Raw genomic sequence first — 20,531 nt, 5'->3', positions numbered from 1 at the left:
ATTACTTCATATTTATATGAAAGTGCTCAATTGGGCCACTACAATGGTGCATTGTGACATCTCAGAACCATTATCACATCTTAATGCTCCATTTTTTCATAACAATCATCAACTTTGCCATCACAATAGTATATTTTGTCTTCACATCTCTACTATCATATCACAGTGCTGCACTGTGACCTCATGTTGTTCAGTTTTACTTTAACATTGCTGCATTGTGCCATCGGAGCTCCCCTGTGAAACCACAAGGCTCAATATTGCCATTGTGATGCTGCTTTTCTGCAAAGATAAAGTTCCAGATACCATGTCAATGCTCTACTGTGACATCACGTTAGTCCCAACTGAATGTTCCATTGCTGCATCACAATGTTCCATTAATGCCATCAGGATATATCAGGGGAGGTTGCACAGATAATAGGCAGGTATGATCTGCTGGAATCCCCAGGGAATAAGCTAAGGAAAGTTGGATAACAGCTATCAAAAGAGGTGGGTAGCAGTTTAAACTCTGCAGTTTAGTAAAATAGGAAATTTTGCAAAGTAAACAGGGTAGGGGGATCAAGTTTGGCTCAGAGGGATTGACAGGTGTGAGGAGCTAGCTCTCCCAGTGAGAAAGGGTGACTGCAGCCATGATTAAGACAGAGAGCCTCAGAGAAGCAGTATAGTCCTCTAAGTAACAGATACTTGAAAGAGGAAGAAAAGAGGAGGGAACGATGTGCAGAGCAGCGGCAAAAGAAAGATGATCCCAAAAAAAACCTCTTCTCTCACAGGAGCAGCAGCCAGTGCTCTGTCACCCCAGATCCACGAGTCACACTCACGGGATACTCAGAGCAAGTGCCACAAGACTACAGGCAGAAACATGTCAACAGAAAAACTCTAAATAGGGGAGAGAAACTGAGTCAGAATCATTGAATCACACAGAATTCGTTGAACTGGAAACCTGGGCAGAGCCAAAGTGTGCAGGGGAACAGAGACCAAAATTCCAAGCACCATGCTGGAGGACTGCCTGGAGGAGGTGCCAACATTCACAAATGGATTCCTGTAGGACCACCCTGAGGTCTGATGAGTACCTGTGACCTGACTTCATGAAGGATAGCTCACCAATGGGACCAGCATCTGTGACCCAACCTTGCAAAGAACCATGTAGAAGAATGATAGACATCTGAGAGCCTCTCAATATCCTTCTGCTTCACTTTTTGCACGCTCTCTCTCTCTCTCTCTCTCTCTCTCTCTCTCTCTCTCTCTCTCTCTCTCTCATTGTTAACAGTACCTGGATGCTCTGCTGTCTTGAAATTTCCTTCACAACACATGTTAGTCCATCACCTTTCAATTCAGTCCTCACTCAAATTCTCAGGACACTGGCATAATGAAGCTTGGCTCTTTCCCATATGATCGTATTCATGGCCCTAGCCCAGTTCCCATGGAATCTGCACTGGTTGATTTTTCTATTGTTGTTGTTGCTGTTGTTGTTGTTGTTGCTGTTGTATCAAAATGATACAAGCTATGTAGTCATCTGGAAGAAGAAACCTCAGTTGAGAAGATCCCTCCATCAGATTGTCTATAGGCAAATCTATGGGGGCATTTTCTTGATTATTGATTTATGGGATGCCCAAGCCAAATGGGGGTTGTGCCACCCTGGGTAGGTGGTCCTGGGTCATATTAGAACATCAGCTGAGCAAACCATAGACACAAAGTCAGTAAGCAATGTTCCCTCAAGTTTCTGCTTCAGGTTTTGCCTCCAGGTCCCTGCCTTGAGTTTCTACCTGGACTTGCCTTCATGGTGAACTGTAAGCCATAAGATGAAATAAATGAACCCTTTTTCTTCCTATTTGCTTTTGGTCATAGTTTTTATCAAAGTAATAGAAACAAAACAGAGTCCTTGTTCCTCTGTGAAACCTCATGAGCTGGGTCTCCTACCAGAATGGCTCATTGAGCTCTACTTGTGTCAATCAAGGGATTTCCTAGCCCAAAGTTCCCAACTTCTCTATACTATTCCAACAAACAAGAGCTCAAGAACTGCATGGTCAGGTTTTCCCAGCAGTACCCCCACTTATTGGTACCAAATTTCTGTATTTGTTACATTTCCTTTTGTGATCAAATGCCCTTGCAAAAGTAACTTAAGGGAGAAAGGGTTTCTTTCAGTTCACAGTTCAAAAGTACTGTCGATTGTGGTGAGATGTCCCAGTGGCAAGATCTTGAAGCAGTTGATCACTGACCCATTGCATCACAGTCAGGAAGCAGGAAACAGTGAATGCTCATAGTAGGCTCCCTTTCTCCTTTTCTTGCAGTCCAGACCTGAGCCCAGGGAATTGTGATGCCCACATTTACAGTGGCTCTTCTACCTCAGTGAACCTAATTAAGATAATCCCTCACAGGCATCCCAGTGGCTTGTCTCCTAAGTAACTACAGATCCTGTGAAGCCAATCATATCAATCATATGCCTCTTCTAAACTGGCATGCCAGACTTTGAGATGAAGGTCCTTCTGAAGAGGTGGAATGTGAGCTGAGACCTGACATATCATCCATAAGCTTTTGTGGATCAGTGTTGGAGCACCATCCTGCCTCTTGACCTCCACAGAGCTGAGACCCCTTCTACCATAAAAACACCAATTTGTCAGAGGGAAGATGTGAAGCGAGTGAAGCCTCTGCCTCAATTCTTCTGTCTTCCATGTTTCCCAGAGTTGCCTCGCCTAGGCAGAATTTAGGCCATGAGTGGAACTTGAGCTATGAGGGAGCTTAGGGTAGGCAATCTTCAGCTGTCTAGACTCTAGAAAGAGAAACACAAGCATGCTTTTTCTCCCCTCTCCCTTATAGTAGACTGAAGGAACAGTCTGTGATGTGTGTAGAACCCCTCTTCTAAGCTGTACCAGTCCCTTCTAAGCCTTAAAGTCATAGCTCTAAGCAAAGCAAAGCCTCTGCCTTTAAAGAATATACTTTCCAGCAGAGAAGGCCTGAACTAAATTCCCACTCAATCAAAAGAGCAAATGTCATCTTTCTGAAGGATGTATACCATGAAATAAGTATATGAGAGTGACCACCATGTGGTACCACTTGAGGGATGTTCAAGAAGGTCCTTCTGAAGAGGTGGAATGTGAGCTGAGGCTCAAATAATGTTAAATTACCTTTGGTTTAAAGTATGAACTTGTGGAAAATATTTTGTGAAGCAAAGTACAATGATATGTATTTGAAAACTATATCATGAAACCCATTCTTTTTTTGTTTGCTAATTTAAAAATTAATTTTAAAAATAGATAAATTTTTTAGAAACAATAAAGTTTATCTTAATCTGCAAAAACAGGAACTTGCAAGCATAGAGCAAGACATGCAAAGAGCCTAAGTGCCTAAGGACGACAAAATGTGCAGTGGACAAGAAAGACAATAACGCAGTTCTCTAAATATAGGTGTCACTATTCAAATTTGGTAAGGCACCAGGTCAGGAGACACCTGTCAAAAGACAGTCTGCTACTCAGTCCCCAGGAAGGGAGCCACACCATGCCACAGTGCCACACCACACTAGGTATCATGGATTATCTAGAGACAGGGAGCAAGAGGTAAATGTGGGAAAGTGCTTCTCTCAGTTAAGGTTTCTGTTGCTGTGACAAACACTGTGACCATATTTCAGCTGACAGTTCCACAGCACACTCCATCACTGAGGGAAGTCAGGGAACTCAAACATGGTAGAAACCTGGAGGAAGGAGCTGATGTACTGACCATGGAGGGATATTGCTTACTGGCTTGTTCCTCGTGACTTGCTCAGTCAGCTTCCTTGTGGAAAGGACCACCAACCTGGAGATGGCATCACCCACAATGGGCTGAGCTTTCTTCCATCAACCATCAGTTAAGAAGATAGCCCAGAGCCCTGCCCAGAGATCAGTGCAGTGGAGAGTTTTCTCAGTTGAGGTTCTCTCTACCCCCAATGAGTCTAGCCTGTGTCAAGTTGACATAAAAACTAGCCATCAGAGTGTTTTACAGTAATTTTCATGGAAGGAAATGGACCAGGTGTGGTAAGCAGGTTGTGCAGGTTGAATGTTGAATATTTGATACTTCAAATTATTTCATTGGACTGAGGTCCAAGACTTTCTGGTACCTGACCCTGAGATGATTAAGTCAGTTAAACATAGAGCAAAAGACATTTCAAAGGAGCAACAGACAATTTATTTGGAGTCAAATATGAGTGACCATGGCCCCAAAACATGGATTCAGTTTGCTCCATGGATGTGGTTACATAAGCTTTTGTTAATAACAGAGCAGAAACAGACTCATAAATCAAGGCATTTAACAAATACACTGTAAGGACAGCCAGTGGACAACTTAAAACCCAACATGGGAAGACTCTGCCAGGTTTCAGATGCTGTCTGATGACACTCAGCGTTTGGACTAAGAATTCATTCCAAAGGTTTTACCTGACAGTCACAAAGATGTTAGGCCAGACACAGAGGTGGGCATGAATGGTTATTAAGGGTACCAAAGATAGGCCAAGATAATGTGGTTCTAGTTCTACAAGATTCTACAATAACAAAGTTTTAATCAATCAGCTTTGAAGAATCTTCCACAGAAGTGGAACATTTTTCGAGGAACTTCAGTTTACAGAAAAGTGTTAGAAATTAAATTCTTTTAAGAATCATTTTATTTTTATTTTATGTATATGTGTCAGTATATATGTATTTGTATGTGTATGTGTCTATGGAAGCCAGAAGAGAGTGTCATATCCCCTAGAACTGGAGTTATAGGTGGTTGTGAGATGCCTAATGTGGGTATGAGGACCTGAATGTAGGTCCTCTGCAAGAACCACAATGCTCTTAACCACTGAGGCATCTGTCCAGGCCCTGTCCAGCATTAAATTTTTGAGGCACAATAGGTGTTGAGGAAAGAAATGAATTTAAATAGACTACTAGACTTTTATCTGAATAACTGAATAGCAACTGCTCACTTACTGGATGGAAGAAGCTTGGGAGGAGAACAAGAGTCATCAGGCATAGTAAGTAGATAGTGCTCTACAGAATCTAAAGGGAAATGGTCAGAAATAAGAAGTTGTGTATTTGGAAGTCACGGACACTAAAGAAAGTTTACAGAATGGACAAGAGATCGCACATATCAATAATGTCGAGATATTGAGTAAAATGAAGACTGAAAATTGATCATTGTGTTTCACAACACGGTGATATTAATAACTGTGGAATGAAAGAGACAGAGAAAACTGGAGGTAAGAGAGAAACACCACCTGATGCAGTACTCCATTCCTGTAATTGCAGCACATAAAGCTACATGGCCACATAGCAAGACCATCTGGGAAAAAGGTGGACACTGCAAGTGTACAACTACACTGTAATGTCCAACTACAAGGCATCAACACATCTAAACTACTTCACATAACACCTCTCCTACCCATGGGGTCAGGGGCTGGGGTTGCCTGTGCTTCTGGCATCAGGAAGTAACTGGTAAGGTTGATGAGTGTGGGGTGTTTCTGGAATGCTTTCTGGGAGAAGCAGCTTGTGGCAGGGCCTCTAGTCTTCCTTATAACATGTAACAATGGGTAACATTTAGAGTGTACATCTGGGTAAAACAAAGTGAGTTTGGAGGGAATTTGGGAAAATGATCCACATAGACAACTTCATTGCATTTTTACTACAATTTTATAAGGAAAATATGCCACTAGAGAAGTGTTTAAATACTGATTTATGTAATAGTTCTCAAACACTGATTGCATCTGTGAACATAATTTCTACATTAGGTTTTGTTCCTGAAAAATAGCTAACTGCCCAAACATATAAAGCACACCTTAGTCATAGCACTTAAGAGGCAGAGGCAGGTGAATCTCTGTGAGTTCATGGCCAGCCTGACCTCCATAGCAAGTTCCAGGCCAGCCAAGGCTACATAGTGAGACCCTGTCTCAAAACAACAACAATAAAAACTGGTAATGTTGAAAATTCTTGTACTAATGATAAGTTTATCATATCCAGTTATACCTTCTTAGTATCAAGTATTTCAGAATAATAGATGCTGGAAAGTCTAGAATGTGCATGCTTGGATTTCTTAGATACTTGAAAGATACTTGAATGGGACATATCAACAGATAACAGACAGAAGTTTACCTATGAACAAGGGAACAGAAGCCAACAGTCACCAAAGAGAGGTGATCGAGGCCTCAGGAAGTCCAGGGGCTCACAGTTCCTACATCTGAAGCCCTCACCTTAAGCTTGCGTTCTTATGTTCAGACACTGACTCTGCCTGAAAGTAGTCCCTTGGGTTACATTTTGATGCATCTTGGTGTATTTCCAATCCACATGTCTCACCTTATCCTTAGTCATCTAAGGAAAAGTGACTCACATTTGTCTTATTCTTTTCCATCTCAAGAAATTTTCAAAATACTTTCCTCATCCTTCTTTTCTTTGGGTCATCTAAACTCAACTCCTTCCTGACCCTTAGACAACATCCCTGCCCTGAAACTTGAGGGGAAGGCGCTCAATTGGGCAATAAAACACACTAAAAATTCTTGTGGAAGGTAATTTGGCAAAGTATTTCAAAAACACTTTTACTCAGCAATCCTGTTTCAGTGAGTTGTACTAGAGAAAATGTAGGTAAAGATATGTGTGAGTACGTTTATCTCAATGTCCGTGACAAACGCTAGCTGTGATGACAGGACATTGCTTAAGATGATAGAATTCATACTGTAAGATATGATAGAGACATTGAAGGAACTCCCTAGGAGCCATGACACAATGTACAAATGCCTTCAATAGAGTAGAAGCTGTGAAAACACAGTTTAGACAATATAATCTTATTTTTAATTTTTATGAAATAGCATGTATACAAACGCAGAGTGAAAGCAGGCAGCAGTAATTTCCCAAAAGCATTATCAACATTCTGCTGATAGATATATTTTCTTCTGTATGCAAATTTCTTACAACCGACAGAGTTCCTTGTTGCAAACTGGGAAAGAAACAACACTGTTTCTAGGCCTTGGTTTACACCTTGGGCACGGTTTCCCTGCCTCTGCTTCTCCCACCCGCAACTAATAGCTGAGGAGGGTGCTGCAACAATCAAAAATTAGCTTTCCTACAAGAGGGCGATGTGTCAAATCCCTCCAACCAATAACCGAGGGTGGACACCAAGTAAAAATAGTAAACAGTTTGTTGCAAGAAACCAGTGTCCTTTGAAGAATTGAGGGCCATACCAGACTCAGACCAGAGTGGGGGAGGCAGGATGTGACCAAAGGAGGGAATAAAAGCAGTTTTTAAAACAGTTGGGAAGTAAAGTAAAGACCCCTAACATGTTGAGAGAGTCTAAGGAGACAGGATCATTCAGGAGACAAGCAAATGAATAGACCAAGCCTACAGCAAAACCAAGCAGGACTCAGGAGCTGAACTTGCAAACCAGCCAGTCCCTGTCCCTGTCCCTTGACGGCATATGGGAATGATGTCAGAGAGAAAGGCTTACAATAAGGACTCACTGGGAAAAGCAGGAAGATGGATGTCTCAAGAGCATAACCCCAGGAAGGCACTAAATGTCAGCAATGACCGGAATTACATCATCACACAAGGTTATCTCAGCAGCTTTCCCCTTGACCTCCATCCCAGTCCTCAGCTCTGCTCTTATCATGAAGCTCAGTCAAAGTCTTAAGACCAGGTCCCAGAAACAGAGCTCTGAAATATACACCTGTGTCTTAGATGCTCATGGTGGGTGGAACACATCAATGCACAACAGACTGTACTCCAAGGTCTCAGCTTCTCTTTTTCCTTGAGAATGTCCAGGGATCAGGCCCTTAGATCCAAGATCATGGGAGGATGGTGGAGTATGGTCAACGACCCCCAAGGTATCTCTTCATGAGCCGCCTCATGGCCCCTATGACCTCCTTATTCCTCAGAGTGTATACAAAAGGGTTGCACATGGGGGTGACAACCGTGTAGAAAATGGAAAGAATCTGGTCTTTGTCCCCAAGAGAATCTTCCTGAGGCCTAATATAGGCAGCAGTCGCAGTCCCATAAAAGAGTATGACCACAAACAGGTGGGAGGAGCAGGTAGAAAAGATCTTTTGACGTCCCTCGGATGTTGCAACACCAAGTATAGTGGCAATGATACAGGTGTAAGAGGCCACAATCAACAAGAAGGGCGTGAAGATAAAAGCTACCGTGATGAAGAGTTTCCCCACTTCACCCCAGAAAGTGCTTGCACTGGCCAGTCTCAGCACAGGTGGAATGTCACACAGGAAGTGATGGATGGTGTTGGCACCACGGAAAGGCAAAGTGAAGATACATACAGAGTGAATGGTGCCAGTGATGATGCCGGCAAAGTAAGAGGCCCCCACCAAGCTGGCACATGTTACCTGGTTCATCAGCGTGGTATATTGCAGGGGACAGCAGATGGCAGCATATCGGTCATAAGCCATGGCAGTGAGCAAACAGCATTCGGCAACGCCAAAAAGGGCAAAGAAGTACATCTGAGTGAAGCAGCTGGCCCGGGGAATGGTGGGGCAGGAGGACCGGAGGTCAGCCAACATCCTAGGCACAATGGTGGTGCTGTAGAGGATCTCCACCACAGAGAAGTGACGCAGGAAGAAGTACATGGGGGAGTGGAGGGCAGAGTCCGCCAGCGTGAGGAGGATGATCAGAGAGTTGCCCAGCAAGGTAACCACATAGATACACAGCACACCCCAAAACAGATGGCCCTGAAGAAAGCCAAAACCTGAGAACCCCAATAAAATGAACTCGGTTACTTCTGTACCATTGTCAAATCCCATGCTCCCAAAGCCAGACTAGAAAAAAGAGGGAGAAGAAACCTTTGCAGCAGGAAGGATGAAGAGTCGTCCATGAGAGTAGCCCAGAGGATGGTGAGGATGATGCTGAGAAGGAGGAGGAGGAGGATGCTGAGAAGGATGCTGAAGAGGATGCTGAGGAAAAGCCTTAGAACTTCAGCTGCTGCGGACTCCCACAAAAAAAAAAAAACCCTCTAGAAGAGGAAGAAACTCCAGAGAAGTTGAGGCACACTTGCAGATCTTCTTGCTGTTGCAAGATTTCTCAGACAAGTCTGTTCCACTCACCCAGGCAGGAGCTAGGAGCAAAAAGCTGGGGGCAAAAGCAGCTTCCTTCAAGAAGGGGGGTGAGGACGTGGGCAGAAAACTGGTTGAGCAGACAGAGAGCAAATAATCTGGCAGAAGAGAAGTGAGTCCACCCAGAGGCAGAAAGTGAGTGGAACAGGCAAGAGCAGGAGACAGGAGCACAGATCTGAGGACCACAAAGGGCTGTGGAGCTTTTACCTGCAGATGGATCCCCACGGCACTAAGAGTGCCTCTCCCTGGAGCACATCCCAGAAGATCAGTCCCCTGAGGAGCTAATTCTCAACAGAGGGAGGAAAGTGGAGGAAGATGGGGGAAAGGAGAGGCAGGGAGGAAGTGGCTTCCCCTTCATTGTGCCTAACCCTAAGCTCCCTGGTGTTGGTCCTGGGTCTGGTGGGTCCTCCTCCTCACACCCAAGCACAAGGAGGAAGAACATGTGGAGGAGGATGGTGTGTACAGAGTCCTTCTGCTAAGCACCAAGTGAGCTGGGCTCAGAAACCCTGTGGAACTCCTTGGCTGGTTTCTCTAGGTGGGATTGTCAGCCTTTGCCCAAGGGCTGCAAAGCCTTTCCTGCTCTCAGAATTAGCTGTTAGCATTCTTCCCATTACTGGAAAACACCTTTTCTCCCAGTGCTGGAGATGGAACACCGGGCCTTGTGGATTCTGGTTGGCTTCTCCCATTGGACTGTACCCACAACACTTTCAGCCCTGGCAAGCCTTTGTAGGCCCTTTTGTAAAATAGTGTTAATCTCTAAAGAAAATAACTATTGAAATAACAACTAGGCTGATTCTGGAAGAACTCCCAGCCCAACATAGGGCTTTGACTTACCATCCAGCTGCAGAGAGAAGCAGTAATCTCTGAGTGTCAGAAATGGAGAATACTCTTTGGATCTCAGCCAGAAAAGACGGCACTCACAGGAGCAGATGACAGAGGGACCTGAGACGATGCCCAGTGAATCAAGACTAGAGAAACAGGGCAGGTCCTTTCAATGATGTCACTTAAATAAGAAAAACATGGCCATAGCTTGGAACCCAGTTAGGTAATCAAGAAATACCTTCCTATTCAAGGTAGTCTGTTGTCTATTTGGCTCGTTTTCCTCCTGGGTGTGAAAGTGTGAGAAAGAGTCCAAAGAGGAGGCTAGTGAGAGGGCTCTGCAGTTAAGAGTGCTTGCTGCTCCTAAGGAGGTCTGGAGTTCAATTCCAGTACCCACATGGCCAACTCACGGCCAGTCTGTTCCAGGGGATCCAACACACCCTCCTGAGGCAGTGCATACACATTATACACAGGCACAAATGCAGACAAAACACTCAAACATATAAAATAAAAAAATTTCTTAAAAAAAAAATTACAAGTGACCTTTCTGACTCTTTCCGGGCATTCAAGATGTCGAAGCGAGGACGTGGTGGGTCCTCCGGAGTGAAATTCCAGATTTCCCGGGGTCTTCTGGTAGGAGCTGTGATCAACTGTGCTGACAATACAGGAGCCAAAAGTTTGTGTATCATCTCTGTGAAGGGAACCAAGGGACGACTGAACAGACTTCCTGCTGCTGGTGTGGGCGACATGGTGATGGCCACGGTTAAGAAAGGCAAACCAGAACTAAGAAAAAAGGTCCATCCAGCGGTGGTAATTCGACAACAAAAGTCATATCGAAGAAAAGATGGGGTGTTTCTTTATTTTGAAGACAATGCAGGAGTCATAGTAAACAATAAAGGCGAGCTAAAAGGTTCTGTTATCACAGATCCAGTCACAAACGAATGTGCAGAATTGTAGCCCAGGATTGCATCCAATGCAGACAGCATTGCATGATTCTCTGTTGTATTTGTAAAATATTCATTAAAAAGTCTTTGCTCCAAAAAAAAATTATAAGTGAGTCTTGATAAGCCCACTGTGGCATGAGCCCATGTGCATACACACATCTTACACACACACACACACACACACACACACACACACACACACACACACACACGGTTAATGAATTTTCAATCAATTTTTAAAGTGTGGGAACCAGAAAGATGCATCAGAAATTAATAGCATAAACTTCTCTTCCAAAGGACCCATTAGAGTCCTGGCCCCCATGTCAGATGATTCACAACCACCTGTAATTCTAACTCTAGGGGATCCAACACCTTCTTCTGGCTTCTACAGACAACTCACTCACGCTGGAGAGACGGCTCAGCAGTTAAGAGCACTGTGGCTACTCCCAACACCTGCACACAGACACCTAATTAAAAATAAAATAAAACCTTTAAAAAAGACTTCTTTTACGTGATACTGTTCAGTTGTGCCTGTACAAAGCACATTTTGACAGTACAGGGGGATTGTGATATCATAATGCTCACTTGTGTCTTCCCAATGCTGCCTTGTGACATCAGAGTGCTCCAATGTGTCATCACTACACTTCCTGGTCTGGTCATAATGTGACTACACAATGCTCCCTGTGCCATCACGGTGCTCCAATGTATCACCAGTATGCTTCAAGGTCTGAAACTGAGAATGCTGGGAAGAAGGAGAGCAGAGTCAAGGAGTCACCAGCCAGAAACAGAGGAAGCAATATGAGAATGCCACAGTGAGAAAAGGTACCAAGCCATGTGAGTACACATAGATAAGAATTTCGGGTTAAGTTAAGAGTAAGAGCTAGTTAGTAATAAGTCTACACTACCAGATGAGCATTTATAAGTAATTATTAAGTTATTTAGGAAGCAGCTGCTGTGTATTTGGGAACAGGCAGGCAGGAGAGAAACTTCTACATACATGACATTACACACAGAGAAAGAGAACTTAGAACACACAGCTCTAAATGTGATGTCTCCATCAAATGTCTCGCCTCAAGAGCTCAGGGAATTCCATGGAAGAAGAGCCAGGAGTCGGGGAGACAGAAGTGACGGAGGACACGGGGAGAATGTTAGAAGAGTTTTTCCTGGAGGGAAACATAATAGGCACTTCCCCAGAGACAGAAAAACTAGTGCATCTACAATTAATTAATTTGGGTAACATTTTAATCAAATTCCTTTGAGAGCCATTAGACACTGGAAGATATAGAAACCTGTGTATAATGTCAGGACTCATATGAACCAAAGGGAAAGACTGAGGAAACAAAATTGCTTAATTGTTTCAAACTATCCTTCCAATTACTATGGTTTGCTTGTTTGTTTGTTTTGTTTTTTAAGATTTTTTTCCTATTTTGAGTATCATTTGCTTCCATATGAATTTTGAGATTTTTTTTTTCAATTTATGCTAAGAATTGTATTGCAAATTTGATGGGAATTACGCTGAATCTCTGTAGGATGTTTTTTGGTAAAATAGCCATTTTTACAATATTAATCCTTCCAACCCTGGGGCATAAGAATTGTTTCCATGTTCTGATATTTCTTTAGCTTTTTTCTTCAGTGTCTTACAGTTCTCATTAAATGAGTTTTTCATTTCCTTTGTGAGATTTATTCCGAGATATTTTTTGAGACTTTTATGAATGGGATTTTTTCCCCTGATTTCTTTCTATGTTTGTTACTGGCATATAGGAAGGCTACTGTTTTGTGTGTCACTTTTATGTCTTGATACTTTGCTAACCATGTTTATCAGCGTTAGGAGATTTTGTCTCTTGTATCTCAAATTTTCTAGAACTTTCATCCTGAAGGAATTTGGATTTTGTCAAAGGCTTTTTATGCATCTAAGGAGATGACCATGTAGTTTACATCCTTGAGTCTATTTATGTAGTGGGTTAAATTTATTGGTTTATGTATGTTGAATCATACTTGTATCTCTGGATTGAAGCTGATTTGATCTTGGCCAATGGGCTTTTAGATGTGTTCTTTTTTTTTCATAAGATTAGTTTTGTCGATTTTTATTATTCTTAAATGTTTCATGTCATATGTTTTGGTCGTATTTTCCCTTACAAAATAAATAACTCTCTTTATACAAGAAACAAAAAGAATGAAGAAATCTGGAGAGCAATCACATTCACAAAAAATACTTCTTAAAATTAAGTACCTTGGAATAAATCTAGTCAATAAAGAATTTGCAATAAAAGCCTAGACATTATAAGCTTTAGAACACTGAAGAGAGAAACCAAAGATGACACAGGGAGAGATCCATACACTTGTATTGGCAGGTGTAGTATGTAAATGGTATCTATAACACACAATGCTCGGCAAACTGGATATCAACATGTAAAAGAATAAAACGTCCTCTTCCCCTCTACACACAAATCATTTTCAAATAGATCAAAAAGTTCAATATTAGACCAGAAACTCTGAACATTCTAGAAGAAAGAGTAGGACGTACACTTCAGCATACTTGCTTGGGTAGGAACATTCTGAGTAGGACACCACTCACACAGAAAACAAAACCAGCACTCAAGGGTGGAGTGCCATGAAAACTGTTAGTCAAATGCAGAGACAGCATAGAGAATGGGAAAATATCTGTCAGTTACACGTCCAACGGTGGACTGTTGTCTGGAATTTACAAAGAACTCAAAAAATAAAACAAAAAACAAAAAACAAAAAACCTAAACATCAAGAAAAACAAAAACCCTGAACATAAAAGACAAAGATTGTCAAATGACTACAGGAATAAGTGTCTTCTGTCCACAGCAGGAGTTTTTTCTTGCAATATATTATAATTATGGTTACCCCAAACTCCTCCCAGTTCCTCCCCACCTCCCTTTCCATCTAGATCCACCACTTTCTGCCTCCTGTTAGAAAAAAAACAGGCATCTAAGGGATAAAATATAACAAGATAAAACAAAGAAAAACAAAAAACCCAATAAGAACAGAACTTCTGAACAAGCCATATGGAAACCTGTTTTATCAGTTTCATGTTTGGGGATAGGGGGTTGTGTGTGTGTGTGTGTGTGTGTGTGTGTGTGTGTGTGTGTGTGAAGTCTGATCAAGAACTCTGGTTTTGTGTCATTTGAATGAGAAATGTCCCCTATAGGCTCCTGTATTTAAATACTTGTTTCAAGTTAGTGGTGCTGTTTGGGGGAGTTTATGGTACCTATAAAAGGAGCAAACTCATTGGAAAAATACCTCACTGAATGCAAGCTTTGAAGGTTTATGACCCCATACCACTTCCTACTTTCTTTTGCTTCCTGTTTGTGTTTTAAATGTGATCAGGCAGCTTCATGCTACATCCATTATTCCATTCCTTCCCTACCACAGTGAACGCTCCCCCTCTGGAATCATGAGCTGACATTGAACCTTATTTTTCAGGTTTTGGTCATGGTATTTTATCAAGAAACAGAAAAGTAATTAGAAGAGCGATTCTACAGGTCCCAGGAGTCATTTTCATAGTATCATTTTGCTAAATATCAAAGTACAAAACTTCTCTCTTCATTTGTATTTCTATCCTCATAAACCAGTGTTACTCTCAGATCTTATCAGAGAAATTTCTTCATGTAATGCGTGATCGTTAATGCAGAAACTCAAAACCAATCAGAGTTCAGCAAACAAGTTTTATTGGAATGCTCACTACAAAGAGGACATCAGTATAACTCCCCATCCTCCCAAAGCTCAGGGTCCCTGATAGAAGAGGGGCAGAAAGACTGCCAGAGATCAGGAAGGACTAAAGAAAATCATGCATTTAGGACATGACAGTGCTTCTGCATCCATGAACTCACAGCAGCTGTGGGTATCTGCATAAGACCTGTGCAAACTTAAGAAAATCAACATTACAGATAGACAGTGAAAGGGCTCAGAAGACTGCCTTTAGCTGAAGAACTATTGATTATTGACAGTTGATAGCTTATAATAAAAGGGCAGTCTCTTTTTCTTGAAGTTGTGGCCCTTAGTAGCTGACCACACTTCAGTGGACGGCTCCATACTCGTGAATATACAGGCATCACAAACTGTACTCCTTGAATTATGTTTAGAAAGGAGAAACAAAGTTAGGGATGATGATGGGATGGATATAGGAGAAGTTAGGAGGAGGCATGAGAGTGAATACGATCAAAGTACATTATAATCATGTATAAAATTCAAAGACTTAATAAAATATATTGGAAAAGAAGTGGACTGAAATGCTATAATAAAATCCAATATTTAAACTACTTTAAAAAGTGGAATGCTCATCATCATGTTCATTCATCAATTCTCTCCCCTTCAAGGTTCAAATATCTAGGAGAGAGAGAGAAGATGGAAAGATGGCAAGAACCAGAAGTTATGGACGACTCCAAGTAAATGGCGTCTTCTAGACACATCAGGACCACCAGAGACTGTGGCAGCACAGACAGAACCTGCACGGACTCCAGCCAGATGGGGTCTTAGCAATAAGAGGGAAGAGTAGACATATGTTCCTCCCCCCAACCAAGAAGCTATCTGCAATTCACATCCACTTGCAAAGGAAAAATTAGTTTCTCCAATGGAGTCTCACTGGGTGTATTAAGCACACCTCAGGGCGGGTCCCATGTACAGGAATGGTTGGTAGGTGGAAAACTCAACGGTATTTTTGTAGTTATGGGGTATGTTTGTATTGTATTTCTAGATTTATTTGTTTTGTTAAGATAGAAAGATAAAGAACATAAAATTGGAGATTGGGAGGTTCTGGGAGATATTGGAAGAAATATGATCAAAATATATTGCACAATAAAAAATTAGTAAAAAATTTAAAAATATATGTTATATGAATTTTCAATAAAAAAAAAGAAAAAATGGTCACAGCAAACAAACCAAAAGCCTTCCCACTGTGTTTTTATTTAAGTCATAGTATTTGGCACACTTGCACTTCCTGTCCTCACTCAACAGACAGGGAATGTGGTATTCACTTGCCATTCACTAGGCCTCTTCAGCACTGAGTTGACAGTTTGTAGCACATTCTAAAATCTTCTGTAGATGCTGAATTGAACATTGTTTCTGCTCTACAATCTGCTTCCACCTCTTCTGGCACACACACACACACACACACACACACACACACACACACACATATGTCAGAATTTCCCTTAGTTCCACACAGCTCAAGACAAACAATATTTCATATATAATTTCTTCAGTTCGGTATTATTTACCTAAAATTATTTAATACTACATCTATCATCATAGATTTGTTATCTTATCTCTTTAAACTATTTCATTCTTCCAAACTGCTTCAAACCCCCAAAATAAAGCATATACTTTTAAAAAGTGAATTTTTTTCTTGTCAGTGTAGAATTAAATTTTAGAAATTTCCCAACATGCATTTCTTCTTCACAAAGAAAATATCTTACCATACTATATGTTTCTCAATCAGTTGGTGATGTCAGTATGTGTGAAAAGCTCTGGCATCATCTGTAGCAAACAATCTTACACTAATTTAAACTCATTTATATAATAGATTTCTTAACAAAAATATTTTGTTTTGATTTTCAGCAATTTGTTCTTACATATAACTTCAGAAATAACATCTTCCCTGTAATTTTGATTATAGGTCTATAAATTTTCAGATCGTTTTCTTGAAAGATTTTATTTACTTGTTTACATTCTGTAAGTTACTTTCTGAAATTTGAGTTAGGTCATGTTTTCTAGCCAGACTGTTAGTATATAGACATCAGTGTCTTGAGTTTATTTGGAGACTGTAAGAATAAAATAGGCTGGACTTTCACAAAAGACATATTTCTTGTCAAGTTATGATAATATTGTCATATGTAGATATGATAATTATTCCCTTCTCACATATTTTTAAGTAGATAATTCAGGAGCCCATCCCATCCATGTTCAGAAGTCTTAGGAATCCAAAGCATTTTGAAGAAAGTTGAAATTTTACTGTAGGTCTTAGACTCCTTCAACATCAACATTACAAGATTCCCTATAGATACTAGGACTCTTTATTAACTTGGTTATTTTATTTTCAAAGTTAATGATAAAAATAGTCAGTTAGCAAACTTTCCACAAAAATCACCAAGGTTTTGTACCAGGTCTGAGTGAAAACATCATTTATTATTAAATAACACGATACCTCCAGTTGTATGGAGACAAAGTCATGTTTATTGAAGATGGAGTAAGGCAGTGACTACAATTCTTCAGTAACAAGAAAGCAGGAGCACGCTCCTGTTTGGGAAGACCCTGGTTCTTTCATTTGTAGGGAAAACAGAACAGTGGATTGAAGGATGGAACATCCTGAAATCTGATTAAAGAGTGAGAAATATAATTTTTTTAAATGGTCTAGATTTTAATCTGAACAAGAAGAAAACATGGGTTAGGAAAAAATACTCATTTTGGAAGAATTATTCATATTGAATTTTTAAACTAAAATAAAATCCATGATGTATCTGCAAACAAAACCTCTGTTGAACTCAAAGAAAGTAAGTATTTTCAGTGTTTGTCATGCTTCATACAAAGAGGCTGTATTGTGAACAGTTATGTCTTGAATACAGATTATATCATCTAAACACGGCATTAGAGAAATTCAGACAGCATCCTTATAACTCATGGCTAAGCTTCCTCTGTATGTATCTGAAAGCTGGTTATTCTTGTTTATTAGAAAAGTTTTACACATAGAACTCACAGTGCCTTTTATTCAAACTTTATGGGTGTACATTGCTTTACGTTTAAAAATTAGAAAATATAATACTTAATGTTGGAGGCAGTACTGAATGTGTTAATTATTTCTTGCACAAACAAGACTCCTCAAGTTGAACTGGAAAATAATTGAGAAGAAATGTTTTAAATTTAATGTCAAATATTTAATTTCTAATTGAAGTAAGTTTAAGTGTAAAACTCATAAAGTTGTTTTTCCATGTGAGCTAGTTCTATTTAATAGTACCAAAGATCTCTAAAATTAACAAATACCACTAACAAACACTCACTTTAAACAATTTATTTCAAATCTCATTGTCATTAATTTAGCCCCTTAAAATATATATTTATTCTAGATGTAATGTTACATGCCTTAATTCCCAGCACTCAGGAGGCAGAAGCACCTCTGTAAGTTTAAGATCACCTTGGACTATACCAGGTAACTTTAACTCCTGAACCAAAACTTGAGGTAATGAACTTTCTCATATCAAACATATGCCAAATTTATCAAAGAGCACATCCATGTGGAATTCAGAAATTCTGGATGATACTGATGTTCAACTCCACTGACAAGTCTTCAAAGTAACTAAACATTTATCTCACTTTCTATATCTCTTAAATACTTTTATAACTAGACTTTTAAGTTTTTTATGATAATTATTATTTTACTTGGTCTATTTCTAAGGGATAAAATAATATTAATCTTGTTTTTATGTAGTTTCAACTAAAGATATTGTGATTTTTTTAAGGCCACCTTGGATGGCATAGTAAGCTCCTGGCTAGCTTGGGATATGTAGTGAAACCCTGTCTCAAAAATATCAAACTCCTCCCCCTGCAAGGCTCATGCATAAAAGGAGATTACAAGAGTGTGATAGCCAGAGGGTGTGGATGTTTCCAAGAAAACAGTGCCTTCCAGACATAAGGACTGATGCACATATGAACTCAAAGAGACTGTGGGAGCAAGCACAAGACCTGCATTGGTTGGTTCAGGCAAGGTGGAAGCCCAGTTCTGAGATGAAAAGTGAACATGGGTATAACCAAGAAACCATTTGCAACTGATACCCACTGACAAAGGGATAACCAGGTTTCTCCCCTCCACCCCCACCCCCAGAGCTGAGGACCAACCCAGGGCCTTGTGCTTGCCAGGCAAGTGCTCTACCACTGAGCTAAATCCCCAACCCTGAAAACCAGTTTTCTATAATGGAGTCTCAGTGGATATAGCAACCACCCTCTAGAGCAGAATGCCCAAGAGTAGTTGGCCAACAGAAAACAAACTTCATGACTTTCTTGAGAAATTTTGTTTCATTTTATTTGATTTGCTATGTTTTTATATTGTTTGTTTTGATTTTCATGTTTTTGTGCAGTTTTTTGTTTTTGTTTTTGTTTTTGAGAGACAGAGAGACAGAGAGCATCAAGTTGGGTGGGTAGAGAAATGGGAAGGACCTGGGGGAGGGGAAAGATGATCAAATATATTAAAATATTAATAATACTAACAGTAATAATAATATATAGAAATGCTTTGTGGAAACAAAGAAGATTATTTAAATAAAACATATATTATTCAAACTAGACTAAACTATTGGGAATCAATTTTCAAAAAGTGATGAAAATGGGAAATGTGTAAATACTGATCACAAAAAATAATATAGAATTTTTTGCAAGTATGAAAAAATAGCCAAAAAGAATGATAAATGAGTATCTAGGAAATGGGATTAGACACATGTTGTTATGTTTGTAGTTCTAACCAATGAATAAATGTGAAAATATTGAAAGGGGTAAAACCTGCATTTCCGTTAACTTGCTGGAATCTTAGTATCACCTTCATATATTTACAGAAGAGAACACATCAACTCACATGTATTATTTTTCTCCAGGATGAGAGGATTTAGAAGACATTTAGACATGAGGAACCACACATTGGTGACAACATTCATTCTTCTTGGATTTAGAGAAGACCCAACGTGGCAAATTGTAACCTTCTTTTTCTTATTTATAACTTATCTGCTGAGTGTCACTGGAAACCTTATCATTATCCTTCTGACTCTGCTGGATTCCCACCTCAAATCACCCATATATTTCTTCCTACAGAAGTTTTCCTTCTCGCTGACATCTACCTGCATCCCAAGATTCCTGGTCAGCATAGTGACCAAGGATAAAACTATTTCCATTGAGGCCTGCTTCACACAATTATTTGCTGGCCTTATCTTCGGGATAGCACAGTTTTTCTTGCTGGGTGTCATGTCCTATGACCGCTACGTGGCCATTTGTAAACCCCTTCATTATACAACCATCATGAACACCAGAGTCTGTACTTGGCTATTTGGCACTTGCTGTTTAATTGCTTTGTTGGCGATCTGCCCCGGAGTCATTGTAAGTCTGGGTTTGGAATTCTGCGATGCTATTATTGAACACTTTATCTGTGACTACTCTCCCATCTTGAAGCTTTCCTGCAGTGATACAAAGTCTATGCAACTGGTCAACTTCATTTTTGCCATCATTATTCTCCTGATGACCTTGGCACTAGTAATGTTCTCTTATGGGAAGATCATAAGTACAATTCTGAGGTTCCCTTCTGCCCAGCAGAAGAAGGCCTTCTCTACCTGTTCCTTCCACATGATTGTTGTCTCCATCTCTTATGGCAGCTCCATTTTTATGTATATCAAACCTTCTGAAGAAGAAAGGATAGCTTTAAACAAGGGGGTTGCCATACTCACCATTTCGGTTGCACCAGTACTAAATCCTTTCATATATACCTTAAGAATAAGCAAGTCAAAGAAGCCCTGAGGGATGTCATTAAAAAAATGCACCTCAGCTAATTCAAAACAGTGACTTTGTCCTGACAAGGTGTGCTACTAAGATGACTGAAAGTTATAGGCCATATCAGCTTCTGTTTTGACATATCTCTGTTTTGCTTTTCTATTGTGGAAGTTACAGAAGGTGTCCTTACTTGACTCTAACTCTTCTTATAGATTTTTATATTTTTAGTGAGATTATTT

General features: G+C 40.3%; 3 protein-coding genes across 3 annotated transcripts; 2 read left to right on the top strand and 1 right to left on the bottom strand.

The window, feature by feature from the left end:
- Window positions 1–7,795: 7,795 nt before the first annotated feature.
- LOC114681797 (olfactory receptor 9-like) lies at window positions 7,796–8,734 on the bottom strand. The gene has a single exon (XM_028855507.1). It carries the CDS (start codon window positions 8,732–8,734, stop codon window positions 7,796–7,798), a length of 939 nt encoding a protein of 312 aa, XP_028711340.1.
- Window positions 8,735–10,432: 1,698 nt separating this feature from the next.
- Window positions 10,433–10,819, top strand: LOC114681792 (60S ribosomal protein L23-like). The gene has a single exon (XM_028855502.2). The coding sequence runs from the start codon at window positions 10,433–10,435 to the stop codon at window positions 10,817–10,819; it is 387 nt and encodes a 128-aa protein (XP_028711335.1).
- An 8,618-nt stretch (window positions 10,820–19,437) lies between these two features.
- LOC114681728 (olfactory receptor 6C74-like) lies at window positions 19,438–20,319 on the top strand. The gene has a single exon (XM_028855402.1). It carries the CDS (start codon window positions 19,438–19,440, stop codon window positions 20,317–20,319), a length of 882 nt encoding a protein of 293 aa, XP_028711235.1.
- Window positions 20,320–20,531: the final 212 nt, after the last annotated feature.

This window comes from Peromyscus leucopus, chromosome 18 (genome assembly GCF_004664715.2).
Source record: "Peromyscus leucopus breed LL Stock chromosome 18, UCI_PerLeu_2.1, whole genome shotgun sequence".
Lineage (NCBI taxonomy): Eukaryota > Metazoa > Chordata > Mammalia > Rodentia > Cricetidae > Peromyscus > Peromyscus leucopus.
This window is presented reverse-complemented; position numbering and strand designations above follow the sequence as displayed.

What these genes read in the sequence shown, in the direction of transcription:
- LOC114681728 (XM_028855402.1), top strand. Translation starts at nt 19,438, where the DNA reads ATGAGGAACCACACATTGGTGACAACATTCATTCTTCTTGGATTTAGA.
- LOC114681797 (XM_028855507.1), bottom strand. Translation starts at nt 8,734, where the DNA reads ATGGGATTTGACAATGGTACAGAAGTAACCGAGTTCATTTTATTGGGG.
- LOC114681792 (XM_028855502.2), top strand. Translation starts at nt 10,433, where the DNA reads ATGTCGAAGCGAGGACGTGGTGGGTCCTCCGGAGTGAAATTCCAGATT.